The sequence below is a fragment of the Cucurbita pepo genome, chromosome LG19 (assembly GCF_002806865.2).
Source record: "Cucurbita pepo subsp. pepo cultivar mu-cu-16 chromosome LG19, ASM280686v2, whole genome shotgun sequence".
Lineage (NCBI taxonomy): Eukaryota > Viridiplantae > Streptophyta > Magnoliopsida > Cucurbitales > Cucurbitaceae > Cucurbita > Cucurbita pepo.
The window spans coordinates 5,775,365-5,794,239 of NC_036656.1; the positions used below are offsets into that span (position 1 = coordinate 5,775,365).

General features: G+C 35.5%; 1 protein-coding gene across 2 annotated transcripts; it reads right to left on the reverse strand.

Moving 5' to 3' along the window:
* Nucleotides 1-1,955: 1,955 nt before the first annotated feature.
* LOC111782201 (LMBR1 domain-containing protein 2 homolog A-like) lies at nucleotides 1,956-16,794 on the reverse strand. 2 transcript variants are annotated; one of them, XR_002813068.1, is made up of 15 exons: nucleotides 16,418-16,794; nucleotides 15,640-15,719; nucleotides 15,399-15,557; nucleotides 14,883-15,096; nucleotides 14,103-14,189; nucleotides 13,867-14,006; nucleotides 11,565-11,645; nucleotides 11,397-11,461; nucleotides 5,267-5,439; nucleotides 4,350-4,480; nucleotides 4,179-4,266; nucleotides 3,690-3,903; nucleotides 3,453-3,556; nucleotides 2,386-3,231; nucleotides 1,956-2,314 (listed from the first exon to the last, which is right to left on the reverse strand). XR_002813068.1 is itself a non-coding variant. In XM_023663022.1 (14 exons), the coding sequence occupies exons 1-14, from the start codon at nucleotides 16,583-16,585 to the stop codon at nucleotides 2,704-2,706; spliced, it is 2,232 nt and encodes a 743-aa protein (XP_023518790.1). In that variant the 5' UTR covers nucleotides 16,586-16,794; the 3' UTR covers nucleotides 1,956-2,703. The 2 variants fall into 2 exon arrangements, 1 of the variants encoding a protein (XP_023518790.1); XM_023663022.1 differs by having other exon boundaries at nucleotides 1,956-3,231.
* Nucleotides 16,795-18,875: the final 2,081 nt, after the last annotated feature.

Here is an 18,875-nt window from a genome sequence, read left to right on the forward strand (position 1 = left end):
ATAGTGGATCAAGTGTCGAACAAATAGAAGTAGGGTTTGTGAGATGATTTATAATGTACTTTGTTCGAGTGAAAGATTGTATTGTTGGAGTCTGAAAAAAAATCATGAAAATATAAGTAAAATAACGCCATCTCAATCTCGAAAAATATTGGCTTTTATGTATGGAAGACTTTTGGGGGATGAGATTTAAGAAACATGGCCCAAAGTTTAGCTGCTCCAGAATAATAAATACAGGGTTGTGTATGAATTCAGCACACTTTTTTTGGTACAGTAAAACTTGAAATCTTATCCAATTGGGTAATGAACTATGAACACAAACTTCTTCTTCTTCTTCTTTCTTCCATCATGGGGTTGAACTTTTGAGTTGAAAAAAAGAGAAGAAAAACAGAGGAGGACAGAAGTAAACTGAGAAGTGATGGAAGTAGTTGAAACTGCATGTCTAGTAGTAATCAAACAATGAATGAAAGAAAGTTAGCCAGTGAAAACTCAGCATGCATTGCGTAAGTGCTTTTAAAGTTTGAACATGACAACCAACCAAACTATATATATCCATAGAGCATGAGACGTAGGGTAAGGGGATAGGTCCTCACGCCCTTAGTCCATTGGTTTAGTAACGAACGGTGTTATATATCACAGACCCTTCAAATAGTATGATATTGTCCCCTTTTAGCATAATTTTAAGCCACCCCACTTTTATTTTTCTAAAAAGTTATAAATTTATGATCTTTCATTAAATTAGTCAATAAGGCTCTTCTCTCCAGAGAAAAAAATTATTTAAGAAGATCACTACAATACAACTAGCTATTGTTATCGGAAGAATGGGTAAATAATACACTAAAATTATATTTAATGTCTCCATTATTTTTGGTTTAGTGTGGAATTTATTAAAATATAGTTAAAATTTTAGATGCATTTAATAGATACGGCTGTTTTAAGAGTAAGGTAGGAAGATAATAATCTAATATTTATATTAATATGAACTAATATTGTTTTGCAAAATTGCAATAATATATGTTAGATATAGAAAGATCCTGTCTGTTTTTTGTGACTGGAAAGTTAGGTTAAAATATAAATCATACTTTTGTGAAAAAAAAAAGAAAAAGAAAAAGAAAAAAGGAAAATTGATGAGAGAAACCTGTCACCCACAGGCCACAGTCAGCGGCACAGATCCCTAAAAGCATCTTGCAGGGTTTTCCATGGAAATTTGTGCAGTTAGTGTGAAGTATGGGCTGCATCCATCGCCTGTCCCACTTCTGTTTGTTTGTTTTTTTTTTTTTTTCCCTGAAATAAAATTAATAAAATCTCCTGGATAAGAGCAGTAATATTGATTTGATTTAAAAAAAAAAGAGTTTATTCTTAATGGGTTTTTGGATATGTTTGTAAATGAGGCTCGAATGCAAATGAGAATGAGAATGAGAGAAAAAAGTACCAATCTTTGTCTGTGTCGAAACTTGAAAGGTGAGTGAATTTGAAAGTTAGGGAAGTGGAACGACATGTCGACGTCCGGTTGGGTCTACATTGATAAATATGCACGAGGGTCTGCTTTTTGAGGGTTTTTTAAAAGAGGGGGAAAAGTGTCATTTCAAAGATCGTCCATTTTCTGTGGTCGGGTTGCACTACAACTGATCAACACTGTCTCTCCATCTATCATATTTGACATACACACACATACACTACTTGCCCATTGGTGGGGCCTTTCATTTTTCAACCTGCTTGCTCGTTTTCTTTGCTTTTTAATCTTCATTTTTTGCTAATCACCTTTTGATCTCATGTTTATGTCAAACCATGAGTGCTAGACTTGACGGAATCTTTGTTTGTTATCCACATTTGGTCTTCAATTTTTTCAATTTTTGAAACTGTAAAGATGTTTTTCAAAACAAATATGTGTACAGTGGCAGATTGAGTGCCTAAAAAGGCTCTTCTTGCCTTAAATGATCCTCTGGGCGATTTTGAACTCTAGAAAAGCTGTTTGATGAGCTTCTATTCACTTTAGAACTTCAATGAAAACGGCTTGAGAGTGCACATATTATGGGTCTCCTTAGATAGTGTTACTACAGCACTCTAAGTTTCTCCCTCTTGAAGATGGAGGGATCACATTCGTACTAAGAATGTAAATGAAGATCAATGACATATCACAACAAATATCTAAAATCCTTTAGCAATGGCTGACCTCTCTTTTTTTTTTTTTCTCCCTCTGAATGCGGCAATGGCTGACTTATACCATCAGTCTTTTAAATCATATGAAATATACAGCTTCCAGAAAAAGTGTCAAATATCAGACCCCATTCATGTCTACAATTTCAACCTTCATTTCCTAAAACAACTTAACAGTTACATTGACATCGATATCAAAATACCAGAAAAAGATATACAGTAAGAAATTACCTTATGGCATCTGAGTTCTGAAGCAAAACTTGAGAATCAAAGCAATGCTGATGCCGCCAAGACACAAACCTTTGCAGTTGCAACCTCTGAATTTTACGACCACAGTCATTTGAACGGTTAGCGAGTGACTCTATCCTTCTGTTTCTTCTCAACCAGTCAGCTTATATTACGTATGTGCGTTAGTATAGCAGGATAATGTTCCAAATATGTATTCAGATGCGGGATAATCCAACTGCAAGTTAACAATTCAACTGGCACCAACGCTTATACTCAGTACAGTATTCTTTGATTCTTAAACCTAAAGGAAAAGAAAGAATGTTATCTAGTTGGCCTTGATCGCTCAATCTCTGTTCCCCACTCGGAACCCTTGATTTCAATCCCATCCTCATCATCGCTATGACTCCCATGATCTGATGGCCGTTTCAATCTTTGAAAGATCTCATCAAGAGACTGAGATGAATCAAGACGAGAAAGAGATCTTGTTTCTTGAATTTGTTGCAAGGGAAGGAACTTTTTGGTTCCTATATTAGCCTTGAAGTTTTGGAAACCCATCTTCATCGATTCCCACTTTGAGGCCAAATCAGAAGTCGTCTTTTCATTGGTATTGCTAGATTCGCCGTTAACTGTATCAAGTAAGATAACATTGGCCGAAGCCATGTTTGCCACTGACTTTGGGTCTAATGATGATTGTCTAATTTGTTCTCTAATTACGGCATACTTGTTGCTCATGGCTTCTCTGCTAGAACCATATTTCCGACCCTCATCAGCAGAAGATTTTGACGAATTCCCGTTCATGTCTTCATTTATTAGACTGTTTGTTGCCTTCGCTTTGGCATCAAGCAAACCCTGAATATTTAACTCCTTGATTAGAAAGAAAGTTTTACCAAATTAAGAATTCTTCAGATCGAGATGCATTTACTTGAGATCACCAACGAAAATAAATCTCCTACATTAAATATTGTGAGGATTTCAATTTCTCCTAAACATAGCACCACCATGACATCAAAATATGGTTCACAATTTGCATGAATGCCACGAGAAGAAATATTTATGGAAAATGTACATACTGCGCTGTTGCTGCTGCCTGACTCCAAGTCTATTCCATTGAAATTTCTAGCTAAGGGAATAACGTGCTCACCAACCATGTGCCCTTGTTCAAACCAAGATCGTTCTGAGGAAATTGGGAACAAATGTTAGAACTTCTCGAATGAGACAACGACCAAATAAGAACCAGACTAGGTTGGACATAAAAAAAGCCAAAACTCATCCAGAAAAGTAAACTACCAATATTATCCAAGGACTACCTTTCTGCAATATAATTACTCCTGAAGGATCAAATCCATCCATATCATCCACCTCCGACTGAAATCTAAACCTCTTCCAGCTTCCCAGGAAATTAATAACCCGATTAAAGAAATTGCTGGCAACCAAAATGGTGTAGACAACCATAATAAGCGGGTAGATCCTATTAAAACCTTTTCCAAAGAAAGGGACGGCATCATCAATTTTACCCATCCTCTGCCATTATGTATAATTGCACAATATATCAGGTAAACTAGTGAATATGATTTAAGGAGACAACAGAACATCACAGTCACAAATATATTACTGATAAGCGTTAGAATTTTTAAGCACTCAGGAAAGGTGAAAATATAATGTCACGGGGACTTAGACTAGTAAGTGATGAAGAAAGATCATAAATAGGTAAGACCTCACATCCCAAAAATAAACCACAGCTGCAAAGGAACATTGCACTAATTAAAAATAATAGTAATAGTAATAGCAATGATTACCTGTTCAAAAACAGTTTTCTCGTTCCCATCAAGACGTATGAGATTGAGAAAGTTGAATGAAATCGGTGGAGCATACCTGGCAACCATCCTAGTAGAGGAATGAACATAACATGACTACTTACTCTATCATAAAGATGAATAGATAATAATAGGTATAACTGAAATACTCACGAACAAATTAAAAGCAAGCTCACAGAGCTTGTTTGCCTGGGTGTCAATGAATAGAATATCAAAGTTCCAAACTTGAATAAAGAATAATACGTGCACACGCACATATACATCAATGGAACAAAAGCAAAGGCCTGAAAGAAAAGAAAATAGATTTACAAATCATCAGAGAAGTCCCAGAGAAGCAAAAATGAATCCACTACATACGGGAAAAATTATGGCAGGGAGAAAAGTAACAGATAATAGTCAGATAATGAGGAAAGGGATCCTAAAGTCTAAACTGAATCTTAAGTAGATGTTCTGAAAAACTGATGAAAGATTTTTATATTTTTTCCAGAACTACTATAGGAAGATTGCAGATTGCAAGAAAATAAACTTTTTTTTCTAAAAAAAATGGAAAAGAAAAGAAAAGAAAAGAAAAAAAAAAAAGAAAAAGAAATAAGCTTGTTCTTATTATTAAAAATAATAATAATAATAATAATAATAATAATTAATACTGAGAATATCAAAATAATTTTAGTTCACGCGTCTGGTTTAGCTATCATTTAACTTTCGTTCTCTAATGTAAATAGGGGTCTTAACAGCTAGGTTGTAGCTCGTGATTAGATAAGGGAGCTGCATGTCAAAATTAACAACTGCCGAGTCAAGACCAATCTGTTTATTTCGGTTTTTATCACCAGTATGAAAATTGGGTTGCGGTAAATGAAATATGCTTCTTTTCATTTTCTTATCCCGAACACCCTGCCTCTAGGAAAATTACTTTGACAAAGAATCGCCCACAGTTCATTTAATGAAATGAAAGAATCCCATGCGACTGAATTGTACATAATAAACAAAAGATACATAAATACTGGTTCACATATCATGTTTAACTGAATGTCCTAACAATTACATAATGAGATATATGCACGATAATATACCTGCACAAGCACCTCCTCTCGTCCTACTAATTTAATGAGCATTGAGAAAAGTGATAAATCGACTCTTGGTAACAGGGTGGCCTCGGCTAAAAGAATTGCAGCAGACATGATACCAAGTATAACAGCCAAAACTTTCTGAAGATGCTTTCTTAGGATGCATCGCCATATAAATTCTGCAGACCACTAACTCATTGTAAATATTCATTATTTACGATTTAGAGCAGAAAATAAAAGTATTTTACTGTTGCAAGATATCGAATAAAAGACTAACAGATAGTTACAATACAAGCTAATAAGCATGGTGACTACTTATCTGTGGCAATGTCAGACACATTCATACTGATGTACATTTCAGAGGAGAAAAAACAAACAAGAAAACCCATAAAATAAAAATCAAAATATACTTGATAACTGCAAGGGCTCACCACTGAGAAGAAACTCTAGCAGTGAGAATGTAGGAACTCAGAGGGTCCCATTCACTCGCATTAGCGACCAAATACAACATATTCCTTCCTGCATCTCTTTTATTTACATTTCAGATCTAACGACCCCACCCTTGTAGATCTACCCCCATAGTGTTACATACATGATACAATGACGCACTGATTAGAAGCACCGAAATGCCCTCTACAAGTATGCTCCACATAACTAACTAGTATTTCTGCTCCCATTTGATTGAGATGCACTGCAAAGAACATTATATTTTTTTGGTTCAACAGGCAATTCCCATGTTGGAGTTGAGATGAAGGGAAAGAGGTCTGCCTTTAATACAGAGCCACAAGTCTCCAATAGTGCCCAGAGGGGCTGGAGAGTCGAGTAACCTCGGATCGTCTAAGATAGAATGGAGGAAGAGATCAGATACTAGATGGATAGCACTTGAAGCTGGAAAAGTTGGTTAAGAAATCACGCTCCCTTAGCTCTAACTAGGAAAGGGCCACAAAAAAAACGGCACAAGTTTCTGATTTGAACATTCTACAGGGAGCATTATTGATAGGATTGCAACTTCAAAAATGCCAAGTCCTCTACCACAACATTCAATTCACTTCCTTTTATCAGCCAATTTTTTCATATGACATTGAGAACAGCAAATATTGAGATCCTCTAGAATATAATTATGCTTCCTTGTCAGCTGGTTAACTATGCCAATAGGTGTTACCGTTCTTTCCAACAAATAAACACAAGATGAATCACAGCCATAAATCCTCTTGAAAAGGAATCGTTTCAGTAGGAGAGAAGTACTGCTACTGAGTTTGATAGCAAAGTTCTTAGTAATGTTGAAGAGACACTAGTAGATACATGTATGAATAGATACATATGTTGAAGGGTCACTTGTACATGTGTAGATACATGTATAAGTTCAACATATGTTGAAGGGTCACTTGTACATGTGTAGATACATGTATGAATAGATACATGTAGGTTCATTAGTTCCTAATTAAATAGATGCATGACTTTTGGATAATGAATGGTAATGGGGAATGTCTCAATTTACCTATATATATATATATGTATGTTGGCATTGGTGGAAGAAGTAGAATATCAATCAAGCATTCCTTCGTAGTTTTACAAAGTTCTCTTCTCTCAAAGAATTCTACCAAATTTCTCTATTGTCACCAACAACTAATCGGCCTTCTTACATGGAGAGCTTCAAGAAGAGGTATATGTGGAGCAACCAGAAGATTCTGTTCAAAAAGGTAAAGAGAAAAAAGTGTACAGCTTGCTTCAAACCGTACAAAGCTTTCTTCAACCTGTACACTTTTTCCTCTTTACCTTTTTGAACAAAACCTTATGGTTGCTCCACATATACCTCTTCTTGAAGCTCTCCATGTAAGAAGGCCGATTTTACATCAAGTTGATAAATAGACCATGATTTCTGTGCTGCAATAGAAATTATAAGCCTTATAGTATCTTGACGTGCTACTCGTGTAAATACCTCTTTATAATCAACTCCATACTTCTGCTTGTATCCTTTTGCAACTAGTCGTGCCCTGTACTTATCCACCTCACCATGTTCATTCAACTTGGTTTTGAAAACCCATTTTACTCCAATTGTTTTCTTCCCTTTAGGAAGATCAGCGAGCTCCCAAGTCTTATTCTTCTCTATGAATTTGATTTCACTGTCCATGGCTTCCTTCAATTTGTCCATGGCTTCCTTCAATTTTTTCTCCTTTACAGCTTCTTCATACAATTGGATCATTATCCATAAAAAATGCAAAATAATCACTATCACTTGAGTCATAGTCCATCTCATAATCAATCATCCAATTTGGTCTCTTTCTTGTTTTTGGATTTCTTTGATTGTGAACATGATCTTCTTCTTCTACTGGTTCTTCCTATAGATCTTGAAGAAGAACAAGCTGAAGCCCCTATTCAACCTCACTATGAGCATGGAGAGAGCTCATCACAAGCTCAACAAGAAGAACCAGTAGAAGAAGAAGATCATGATCACAATCAAAGAAATCCAAGAACAAGAAAGAGACCAAATTGGATGATTGATTATGAGATGGACTATGACTCGAGTGATAGTGCTTATTTAGCGTTCTTTATGGATAGTGATCCAATTTTCTATGAAGAAGCTGTAAAGGAGAAGAAATGGAAGGAAGCCAAGGATAGTGAAATCAAATCCATAGAGAAGAATAAGACTTAGGAGCTCACTGGTCTTCTTAAAGGGCAGAAAACAATTGGAGTAAAATGGGTTTTCAAAACCAAGTTGAATGAACATGGTGAGGTTGATAAGTACAAGGCACGACTAGTTGCAAAAGAATACAAGCAGACGTATGGAGTTGATTATAAAGAGGTATTTGCACCAGTAGCACATCAAGATACTATAAGGCTTATAATAATTTCTATTGCAGCACCCTATTTATCAACTTGATCTGAAATCGGCCTTCTTACATGGAGAGCTTCAAGAAGAGGTATATGTGGAGCAACCAGAAGGTTTTGTTCAAATAGGTAAAGAGGAAAAAGTGTACAGGTTGAAGAAACCTTTGTACGGTTTAAAGCAAGCTCCGAGAGCATGGTACAGTGGCATTGATTCTCATTTTGAAAAGATGGGATTCACTAAATGCCCATACGAACATACGTTGTATGTGAAAACTTAAAAGGGAGGTAACATTCTCATTATTTGCTTATATGTTGATGATTTAATATTTACTGGCAATAATGAAGAAATATTTGAACTTTTTAAGAAGAGCATGATGAAGGAATTTGAAATGACAGATCTTGGTTTGATGAGATATTTCTCGGAGTAGAAGTTACTCAAACTCCCGCGGGTAACTTTATCTGTCAGAAGAAATATGCTCAAGAATTACTTGAAAGATTTAAAATGGATGAGTGCACATTTGGAACTCCATCAAAATTGGGTTTGAAGTTGCACAAGGATATTGAAGGGAGAGGTTGATAATAGGTACTTCAAACAAATTGTGGGAAGTTTGATGTACTTAACTTCAACAAGACCAGACATTATGTATGCGGTTAGTAAGATAAGCTGCTACATGGATCATCCAACTGAAAAACATCTCAATGCAACAAGAAGGATACTTCGTTATGTGAGAGGAACTTTTGATTTGGGGGTATTCTACAAGAAAGGAGATGATTCGAAGATGATTGGCTATACAGATAGCGACTATGCAGGTGATATAGATGATCGTAAAAGTACTTCAGAAAGTATTTTCATGATGAGTTCAGGAGCTATTTGCTGGTCTTCAAAGAAGCAACCTATTGTAACACTCTCAACTACAGAAGTAGAGTTTGTGGCAGCAGCAACATGCTCGTGCCAAGCAATTTGGTTAAGAAAAATGCTTGAAATTCTTAATCTGAATCAACCAGGTACGACGGTTATATATTGTGATAATATGTCAACTATTAAGTTGTCTAAAAATCCTGTGTTGCATGGAAGGAGTAAGCACATCAATGTTCGATTTCATTTCCTGCGTGATTTGTGTAAAGAAGGCACTATTGAACTCAATTTTTGCCGAAGTGATGAACAAATCGCAGACCTATTCACAAAGCCCTTGAAACAACCATTGTTCGAGAAGCTTAGAAAAAAAATGGGGATGAGCAGAATTCAAGATATAGTTCAAGAAGATGAAGTGAAGTCCTAAACTAATTTCTGCAGAATTCAGTTGAAGGGAGGGTGTTGAAGAGACACTAGTAGATACATGTATGAATAGATACATGTGTTGAATGGTCACTTGTACATGTACAGGGACATGTATAAGGACATGAATAGATACATGTAGGTTCATTAGTTCCTAATTAAATAGATGCATGACTTTTGGATAAGGAATGGTAATGGGGAATGTCCCAATTTACCTATATATATATGTATGTTGGCATGGGTGGAAGAAGTAGAAAATCAATCAAGCATTCCTTTGTAGTTTTACAAAGTTCACTTCTCTCAAAGAATTCTACCAAATTTCTCAGCTGTCACCCGCAAGTAAATCCAATGCGCCGACTATATTGAATTGTTGGAAGTAATGCATTTTGGGTGTACTTCAAAATAGCAGTTCATGACATCAAACTTACAGTCGGAATTGAAGGGATGAGCTCCTCTTTACAAATGTCTGGTGCATTTTGAAGACTTCTTGACAAAAACAAACTTAATAAGATCTTGCCAGTATTTAGTACGATGAAGACGTACCTACGGAACTGCACTCCTCTGTTAAGAAATTCTAACTACCAACTTTAGCTGTGGAGAAAGTGTCACTGAGGTAGAAGGGCATACTTGTAGATCGCAAGGTAGCCTTCAACAAAGTCGCTGTTATCTTTCCCACCTAGTGGAGTAAAGGAATAAGGAACAAGCAGTCCCAATGGAGCTATTGTCAATGATTTGTCCACTGGTAGATCGCACATAGTTGCACAAACGTGGCAATCTCTTTACATTTCATCTCAAAACTAATCCATCGCCAGCTGTTTGCAAGTCTTGAGTACTAGCTCATGGTTGCCCATACAGCTGGAATGTCAAGAACCCTAGAGCTTAGCCATACAAGATTGCTTCCTAGGTACCATACAACTTATGCACCAAGCATCCTTTTTGAGTAATTATCATTCCATCCCATGGGAATCTAGATAGGCTGAAGGTTGTGATTCTATTTTGGAGTTGATAATGGATAATAAAAATGTACCTTGAAAAATCATCCAAACGAAAAGGCTCACCTTATTTAAATCCAAGATCTGTACTGAATATTAAGTTCAGAGCCAAGAGCTCGAAGATCCATTTCAAGGCATCCTACACCAACGATTTGAAATCAAGCAAAAAATTTAGACTTTGTGCAGACCCCTGCCTAAAAAGGGCACCGAATCTGAAAGCAAGTACAATTTCCATTAGCTCCCTCCTATACATCAAGGCCGACCTTGCTCACTGACTAAACCTCCATACGTGCACAGTGGCACATTGTGCCTAAGACTACCTGATTCCACTCCAGAGGTCTCTCAGCCACCACAACAAACGGTTGCTCAAAATAGGCAAAGCAAGAAGTAGAACTCTCACACACCATGATTTATTTGCCAAAAGGCTACCTCAATCTTATGTGTCCAATGAAACTGATATTTTTTTAAACCATTCGAAGCAGAGACACTATACACCCGTCGCAAAAATCCAATGGTATGGTACACCTATTCAAAGTATGAAATTTCTCTAAATCCTGCCAGGTTCTTAAAGTAGGTTGTTGACCTATAAATGACCTTCAAAATTGACCGCTTAACTAACAATTATAGGTTGGCCCAGTAGTCCACGAGAACCAATGTAAAAAATACAAGACATTAGAGGAAATGGGTTCAAGTCATGGTGGCCACTTACCTACAATTTAATATCCTACAAGTTTCTTAAATAACCAAATATAGTAGAATTAGGAAGTTCTCCAGTCGGGATGCACAAAAGCTGGTCTAAGCACAAACAGATATTAAAAAGGAAGAAACTCTTGACTGCAACAAATAAGAACAGGCTGCCCATATTATTTACGACTGAGACCAATATTTGACTTACTAATGCAGTATAAAGAACATTTAATTATGTTCCATAATTCCAAGAAGATGACATCCACAAACATTCTGCGAAGGCATCACACTATCTCATGTGGTCACAGGTAGCACTAAAGAAAAAAATGACATTGATGAAGTTTATGCTTACCAAGTGTATCCAAGATAGACCCCAACTTCCCACTTCGAGCATGTCTGAGGGTTGAAACATATTTCCTGACAAAATAACATGGACATTCTGATGGTAAAGATCTAAAATCTGAGATGAAAGGTAACCAGGCTAAAATAAAACACCAAAGTTAGTAATTAGGGGGCAAACCATCCAGTTGACGTGCGGCGTTCATAATTCTTTATAGTGTCTTCAAGTTCAAGGGCCTTCATTACAGAGGTCATATNATGTTTTAAAACTAATCGGTGATATCTAACAAGCAGAAAACAAGAATTCTTGCTCCTCCAAGAAAGTCAATAAGCAGATAAAGCTAGTAAATTGAGAATCCAAAGTACTTGGACAGAAGATTGACTGTCACGGTAAGCATACCAATAATTGTTAATTTAAACCATCATTTGCAGATATAATTACATCCAAAGGGGGAATATTCAAAAATCAACATCTCATGATGATACAGCATATAGAAATTAACAAAAGGAGATGCAAAATCAATGGTGGTTGAGAGCAAGATTTATTTCATTGCCAAGATATCACACACTTGAAGCAGTAAAATGGTACGAACCAATTTGTTCTGAAACGATGAACAAATAAAAAAATTGGAAAAGAAATTTTAAAGCCTCTCCTAATTCTCTCAATTCCAAGCTACTTGAGATACTCGTCCAATCTATTTTCCTCTTGCACACGCTATTTATTTCTAATAACCATATTCATTCTAACCAGCTCCAGCTAATAACTAATACGCCCCTAGTAATATAGTATATTCTTACTTTACCCCTAAAATACACCTCTCCTCAGGGTGCAGGTCAAGTAACGGCACTTAGGATGCCAACTCCTATTAACACATTGCCACCAAATAAAACCTGAATAACTACTGACTTTTCGTTTAAAGAGGTTAAATTGACATAGCAAAAGAGATGTTTCTTGAATATACTTTATAGTGACATTGCAAAGCTGTTCTAATGTAACATTAAATGACCATATACATTTAACAATAAGACATTTAAGACTAAGCAGCAATGTGATCCCAAGATTGAATGCAAGAGATAAGCCCAAGATGTACACTTACAGAGCTTATCAATCTCAATGTTCAGGTTGAGATGAGTATGTAGCAATAGCCAAAAAGATTAAAATATATATATAGAAAAAATATTGAGTACCTAGAGCAAGCTTATTTGATAAAAGATGTAGCAAGAATGCAAGGTGACTAAAAATAACTTCCATGCACCAACACCCCTTTGCCACTCCTTGTTTACTTTTCAAATAAACCCTCACCATCGCCAATGCATTCTACCCTTTCCAACATGCAATGCTTGCCTCCATACCGAACATGGTGAGCTCAAGCAAAAAGGTTAATGAAGACAATAGAAAAAGATAACTTTGTAATTTGTTTCTCTCTTTCTCAGTTACCAGAACACTTCACTCTTGCAACTCCAAACACATGCTCTTCCAAGAAATATCCTCGTCTAAGTTTCTTCTTTTTCTACACAAGCACTCTACCCTTGACAATCATGTTCTTCTCACACAGTTTTTGAGATTCTTGAACAAGTTTATGTCCTCAAAGTCCGCTTTTCGATAGCTAACTTAAAGTCAGCTTTGGCAAAAAAGTGCAATCTCTCCTTCCTCCAAATACTTGCCCGGTCATAATTTAGCCCCTCTGAAATTTATTGCCTTAATTATTTCAATGGTTCCTTCCTTTTTGTACATGATTCTGTCCATTTTTACGCAATAATTTAGCTCCTGAACTCATAATTCATTACCAAGAGTGAAGCTTTGATACAAACTCAATGGGCACCAAACTGATATTTGTATTGAGATTATGAAAGGATTGCAAAACTGGAGAAATTTTTTAAAGCTTCCGCCAGCTATCGCAATTCCAAGCTACTTGAAATACTCACCCAATATTTGTCTAACCTTCAATTTCCTTAAATCACTCTATTAATAACCAGATTCATTCTAACAAACTCCCTGACAGTGACCAAAATGCCCCTCAAAACCATAAATTTGATCGATCATCAATTCCACCATCTTCCTAATGGATAATGTACATAAATTCAAAGAAACAAATCAAATAAAAGATTCTAAGTTCAACAAATATAATATCTATCCCGATACCAATGCAACACACAAAATAAACATATTTACTTCTAGCATTTAACCCATTCTAAAGGCTAGAAAGCACCGACTAAGCAACGCGAGATACAATAAAGCTGTGCTTGTACGTATATATATATATATATATATATATATATATATATATATATATATATATATATATATATATATATTATTTGTCTGTTTGTGTTTGTTTGTGAAACAAAGAGAGAGAACATAACTTTTTATGGACAAATTGAAAAGTTAAGAAAGCATCAAAATAAATGCCGAACAACTCAAAAACCTCCAAGAAACCTTCCAATCTGAAATGACCGGAAAGGAGTAAATAATCCATATATACCTTTTATACCGGTAGTACTCCTCTCTTGCTCTGCGAAGATGACGCCTAAGTGTTGCCATTGATTTCTCATCGGTATCGTAGTCCATATCATTTTCTCCTAATTGTCCACCTCGTGGTTTGAAAGATGGATCTTCCCTAAACTGAGAATGGGCAATTGCAAGAAAATGATGCATTAAAAACACTAGTTAAGATACTGATGTCTTTAAAATGGATAAAACAATGAAAAAGATTTTTACCATTTGAGTTAACATGTTGTCAATGACATTCATGTAAGGTCTTAGAGGATCACGTTTAGACATCTGCTTAGACGTTGCTTGGGCAACCTATTACATAAATGAAGATCAAATATTGAATAAAAACAATTAGGTTGTTCTTCTTCCATGCATATTAACCAATCAATAAAATACTATAAACTAGTTGCAAGTTGCTACTTATGGGAATTTCATCTCTATTTGCTTAGGCAGCCGATACCCCACCCACTCAAAGTTTCCATGAAAGACGTTACCAATCTCAACTACTCACTTGCCACAAAGTAAAATCAGCCAATTGATATACGGATCACTCATTTTATATTATTTTCTTACATACATAAGATAGAGAAGAGGAAAATAACTCCTACTGCAGAACTACAACTCAGTTAACTAAATACCTAATAAAAGATGGACCAGTTGCATAGGAACGACTATGAAAAATAAATCATAAATACAGAATTCAATAAAAATAAAAAAAAAAGCCAAAAGCCAAACTTTTTAAATAAGCACTTTAACAGTAAGACACGGCCAAATATACATGGAATAAAGAGGGTAAACCAGAAACGATAATGGAACAGCATAACAATAAAAACGACAAATCTAAGTATACACATTGGTGTGTGTATCTACAGGTGCAAATGCATGCATCTGTGTGCACGTGTGAAACAGAGAGGAGCTGCTTGATTTGGAAGATTTCATTTAGTTAAGTTTTTCTTTCTGTCCATCTGCTGAGTGTCATGGGGGAGGCGGGAGGCTAACACTTACAACAATAGCATTTGATAGTTCTTGATGAGCATCATCAAGTTTAACAGCCATCTTGGAAATTTGATGAGAAAGAACTTTTTGGCGTGTAGTCCAGTCAGCATTTCTCCAAATACTCTTGGGGATTTCACTCAGACCAAAGCCAAGAAGAAATGCACCTGTTACCAATCCAAATGTATTTGAGCACGCCATAGCGAAACCCAGAACACCGCCATGCCTATTGAAAAAGAGGCAAAATAATTTTATTCTGATCACAGAAAGTGTTCAATAATATAATAATTCACAAATGTGCAAAGGAACAAACTTGTAAAATCAACAGACATAATATACCAAGATAATTTGACAGTTACAAAGGTGGGGCTTTTAAACTTTTTGTGGATAAGACTCCTCCAATTTATTTTCTAGTTTATCATATATAGTTCATGGAACCTTGGTGGGTTTGCGTTCTTTTTGTTTGGTTGGCTTAAAACATTATGTGAGGGGATCTATAAAAGCCAAAATTTTCAAGCAATAACTAACCAAATCTTATGCATTGCGATGAGGAGAATTAGTCCAAAAAGACCTATGGATCCAACAACCAAATAAAATGCCAAGTTAACACGGATGCTGGTCTTCAGTCTTTGTTTCACAGTAAAGTCACCCGCATCTTCAAAACCCTGGATAAGTGGCACCACAGCCCTGGTTCAAGATGTGATTTGAAAATATGAGGATTACTCTACAGCTTTTAAGCGAGAGAAGTGTATATGTACTATGAGTATACCAGGTAAGTAAAAATGTACTCCAATAGGACCAGCTCCAAAAGAAAGAAATTACTCCAGTCTCTGGCAGACGACTTGTAGTCTGTACATACATACATTATATCAATAGCAAGAATATGATTATTGTTTGTTTCAGCTAACACTTCGGAAAAAGAAAAAAAGAAAAAAAAAAATTGGCTAACAAGAGGATGCAAGATGATCTCTGGGTTATCTTTTTGCAGAAACAATTAACAGTGCTTTTCATGCAGGAAAGAGGAATTGGTAGAGATTGCAACTGAGGATCACAACTAACTATCTAGAAGTACAACTGCCAAAAACTAATAATACCAAATAGTTGATCGAATATGCTATTTGTATTTATTATCTCTCTGTTTCTACATATATAAATAAATAAATAGATAGGTAGATCGATAATATTGGTACCGTTATCAATGACCATGCTAGTAGAAATCTGGAGCTACAAAAATATCTAAAAACTATCATCATCAATTAAAATACATGAAATTGATCCTACAAACCCACGCCATGAATTCTGTTCGAATAGATGCCAATTTGTAGAAGAATAAATAGAAACCTACTACCCAAACCTCCATCAACGAAAATAATGAAGATAATTACACAAGACCTAATCACTTCAGCTAATTCCCAAATCTCCTTCCAACGGCAAATTAAAATCTCACGAAACCAATTGTCAAATTCATATCAAACGCATCGAAATGCCAAATCTCCAAATAAAAGCAACCGACGAATCCAATTAACAAGACACGATAAGAAGCATACCATCCAGATGTCCGCAGGGACGAGTATAATGATGGAGAGAGAACAGAACCAGGTATATCCGACGGTAAGAAAAACGTAACGAGGCACCCATGGACCAGCAAAGTACTTGAGCGTGACGATCACCATGCCCACAGTTAAAGGCAAGGAGATCATATAGAACACCCACATATTTCCGCCCCGAAAATTCTCCCCTCCACAATGAGCTTTTTTGTCAAATGAAACGGAAGGGAGAAGACGAAACGAATCGATGTAAATGCCTGAACCAACAATTCACAACAACATTGTATTGCAAGACGAAATGGGCAAAGACAAAGGCTGCAGCAGTTGGCGCTTGGGCGCGCGAAATTGGAAGAGTTCAGCTCTCGTTTGGGATTGGTACGGACGGNTTTTTTTTTTTTTTTTTTTTTTTTTTTTTTTTTTTTTTTCTGTTTACTTTCAGAAACGGCGTTCGTGTGCGTTGCACTTGCAGCAACAGTAACCGCCTTCAACCCCGTAATTGTTCATTTAACGCTCACGGATATGGGTCGGGTCGGGTCGGTCGGGTATGGTTTCTTTGAGAGCCCATTTATGCTCCGGCCCATCTTCGTTTCATAACCCCTTGACCTGCAAGTGCATAATGTATTGAGATTTTAGTCGTCCGCACATTAAATAGGTTACTATTTATATTTAAAATACATGAGAAATTAGCGTCAACTTCTTCCTTTTCAACTTGTAATGTATATTTGTTGTAAATAAATATTGATCAAGTTGTAAAGCCAACCATAGAATCATTCTCGAATGAAATCATCAAATTCAAAATACGTGATAGGCTTTATTTTTACTAAATAAATTTAATGTATGTAAAATATTTTATTTTTTTTATGTTAAAGTATAAAATTTATAGTTTAATTATTATGGTATGATAAACTATCGTAAATAGTTTTTATGACGTGATAAAACCTTTGTAAATTTTATTGATCATAAAAACTATTTATGACATCATATCCTTAAATTAAATCTATAATAAAAATTATAGTTTAACCAAAAAAAAAATATATATATTTTGTATATGTTTAAATAATTTAATATATTATAAATGTCTTTAATCTTATAAATAGTACTATATGCTATTATTATTACTTTTTTTTTTTTAATGCAAGTAGATAGAGTGGATTGGTTCTTCCATTAGAGATGAGATGTTTACATCAACCACATTTTTGTTTTTACATTTTTTAATCCCTATAAGCAAAATAAAAGTCAACTTGTTTGTTGGTTAATAGATTGTCAACTTAAAAAAAAAAATCATTTACAAATTTTTTTAGCGTACTAAAGTTAAAAGAGATAAATGGTATACGAGGATATTTAGAAACTTCAATCATTAAAAAAATCCCGTATCCATATTTAAATGATTAAAGTTAAAAGAGAATGTTTAAAAAATTAAATAGCAAAAGAAATAACAACGAGAGTTGTATCTTCCACCTAAAGATGTCCATTTTACCCATGCAACTCCCGTTTGAATGGGAAGGGAATTATGTGTTTAGAAGGGGAAATGGGGGAGAGAGTGGAAAATATTTTTTATCGTTACATAAACGAGTGTCAAGAACAGTATTATATTATCGTCACCATCCCGCCTTGCTTAATATATATATTAAAAATAGTTAATTTTGAGATTCTAGTTGTAATATTTAAACTAATCCATTTTGAACCGTGCAAATTCTTCCTCCCAAAGTATTTATTAAGGATATTTAATATTAAATTATAGTTTACTATATATTATATTTGATATTTTATTATAACGCAAATATCTACCTATTTGTCTCCTTTCCATTTATTACTATTTTCATATTCTTGCAATTTATTTGATTATAAATAGATAACTTTGATGTCATGAATTAAGCAAACATTCTCAGTATTAAATACGAAATATATGATAGGGACGGAGATGAAAAAAGGGAAGATTTATTGTCCCTACCTCATCTCGTAGTCATTTCTACTTTCACTATCATGCACAAAAATTCATCCCGGTCCTGTTGAAATCTCTACCTATACCACGACGCACAAGAGTCAATATCCAACCTAAGATGACTAAGGAAACAAAATAAACGAAAACGACTAGAGAGAGGAGCACTAAGTTCATCGGATCTGGTCTACATTCCATGATTGTGTTGTTTTGTTTCCGTATCAGTTTTTTCAACAACCCCAACAAGCAAGACGCACCATTACTCCACTACACAAGATCAAACCCACAGTTCCATAAAGAGATTCGCCAAGCCACGATGGATAAGTACTTGCAACTGAAGCAATCTATAAAGCCCAAAAGACATGGGCATCGGGGCATGGGCGCGCCAGGTGGGTTCCCCAATCTTGCCACATATCACAATCTTCTTTATTTGTTGGTTTCCCCATGCCTTTTTTTTCCCCCCAATCTCTATTTTACAAAAAGGTGGCCACCCACCCACTTCCCCCCCCTTCTCTGCCG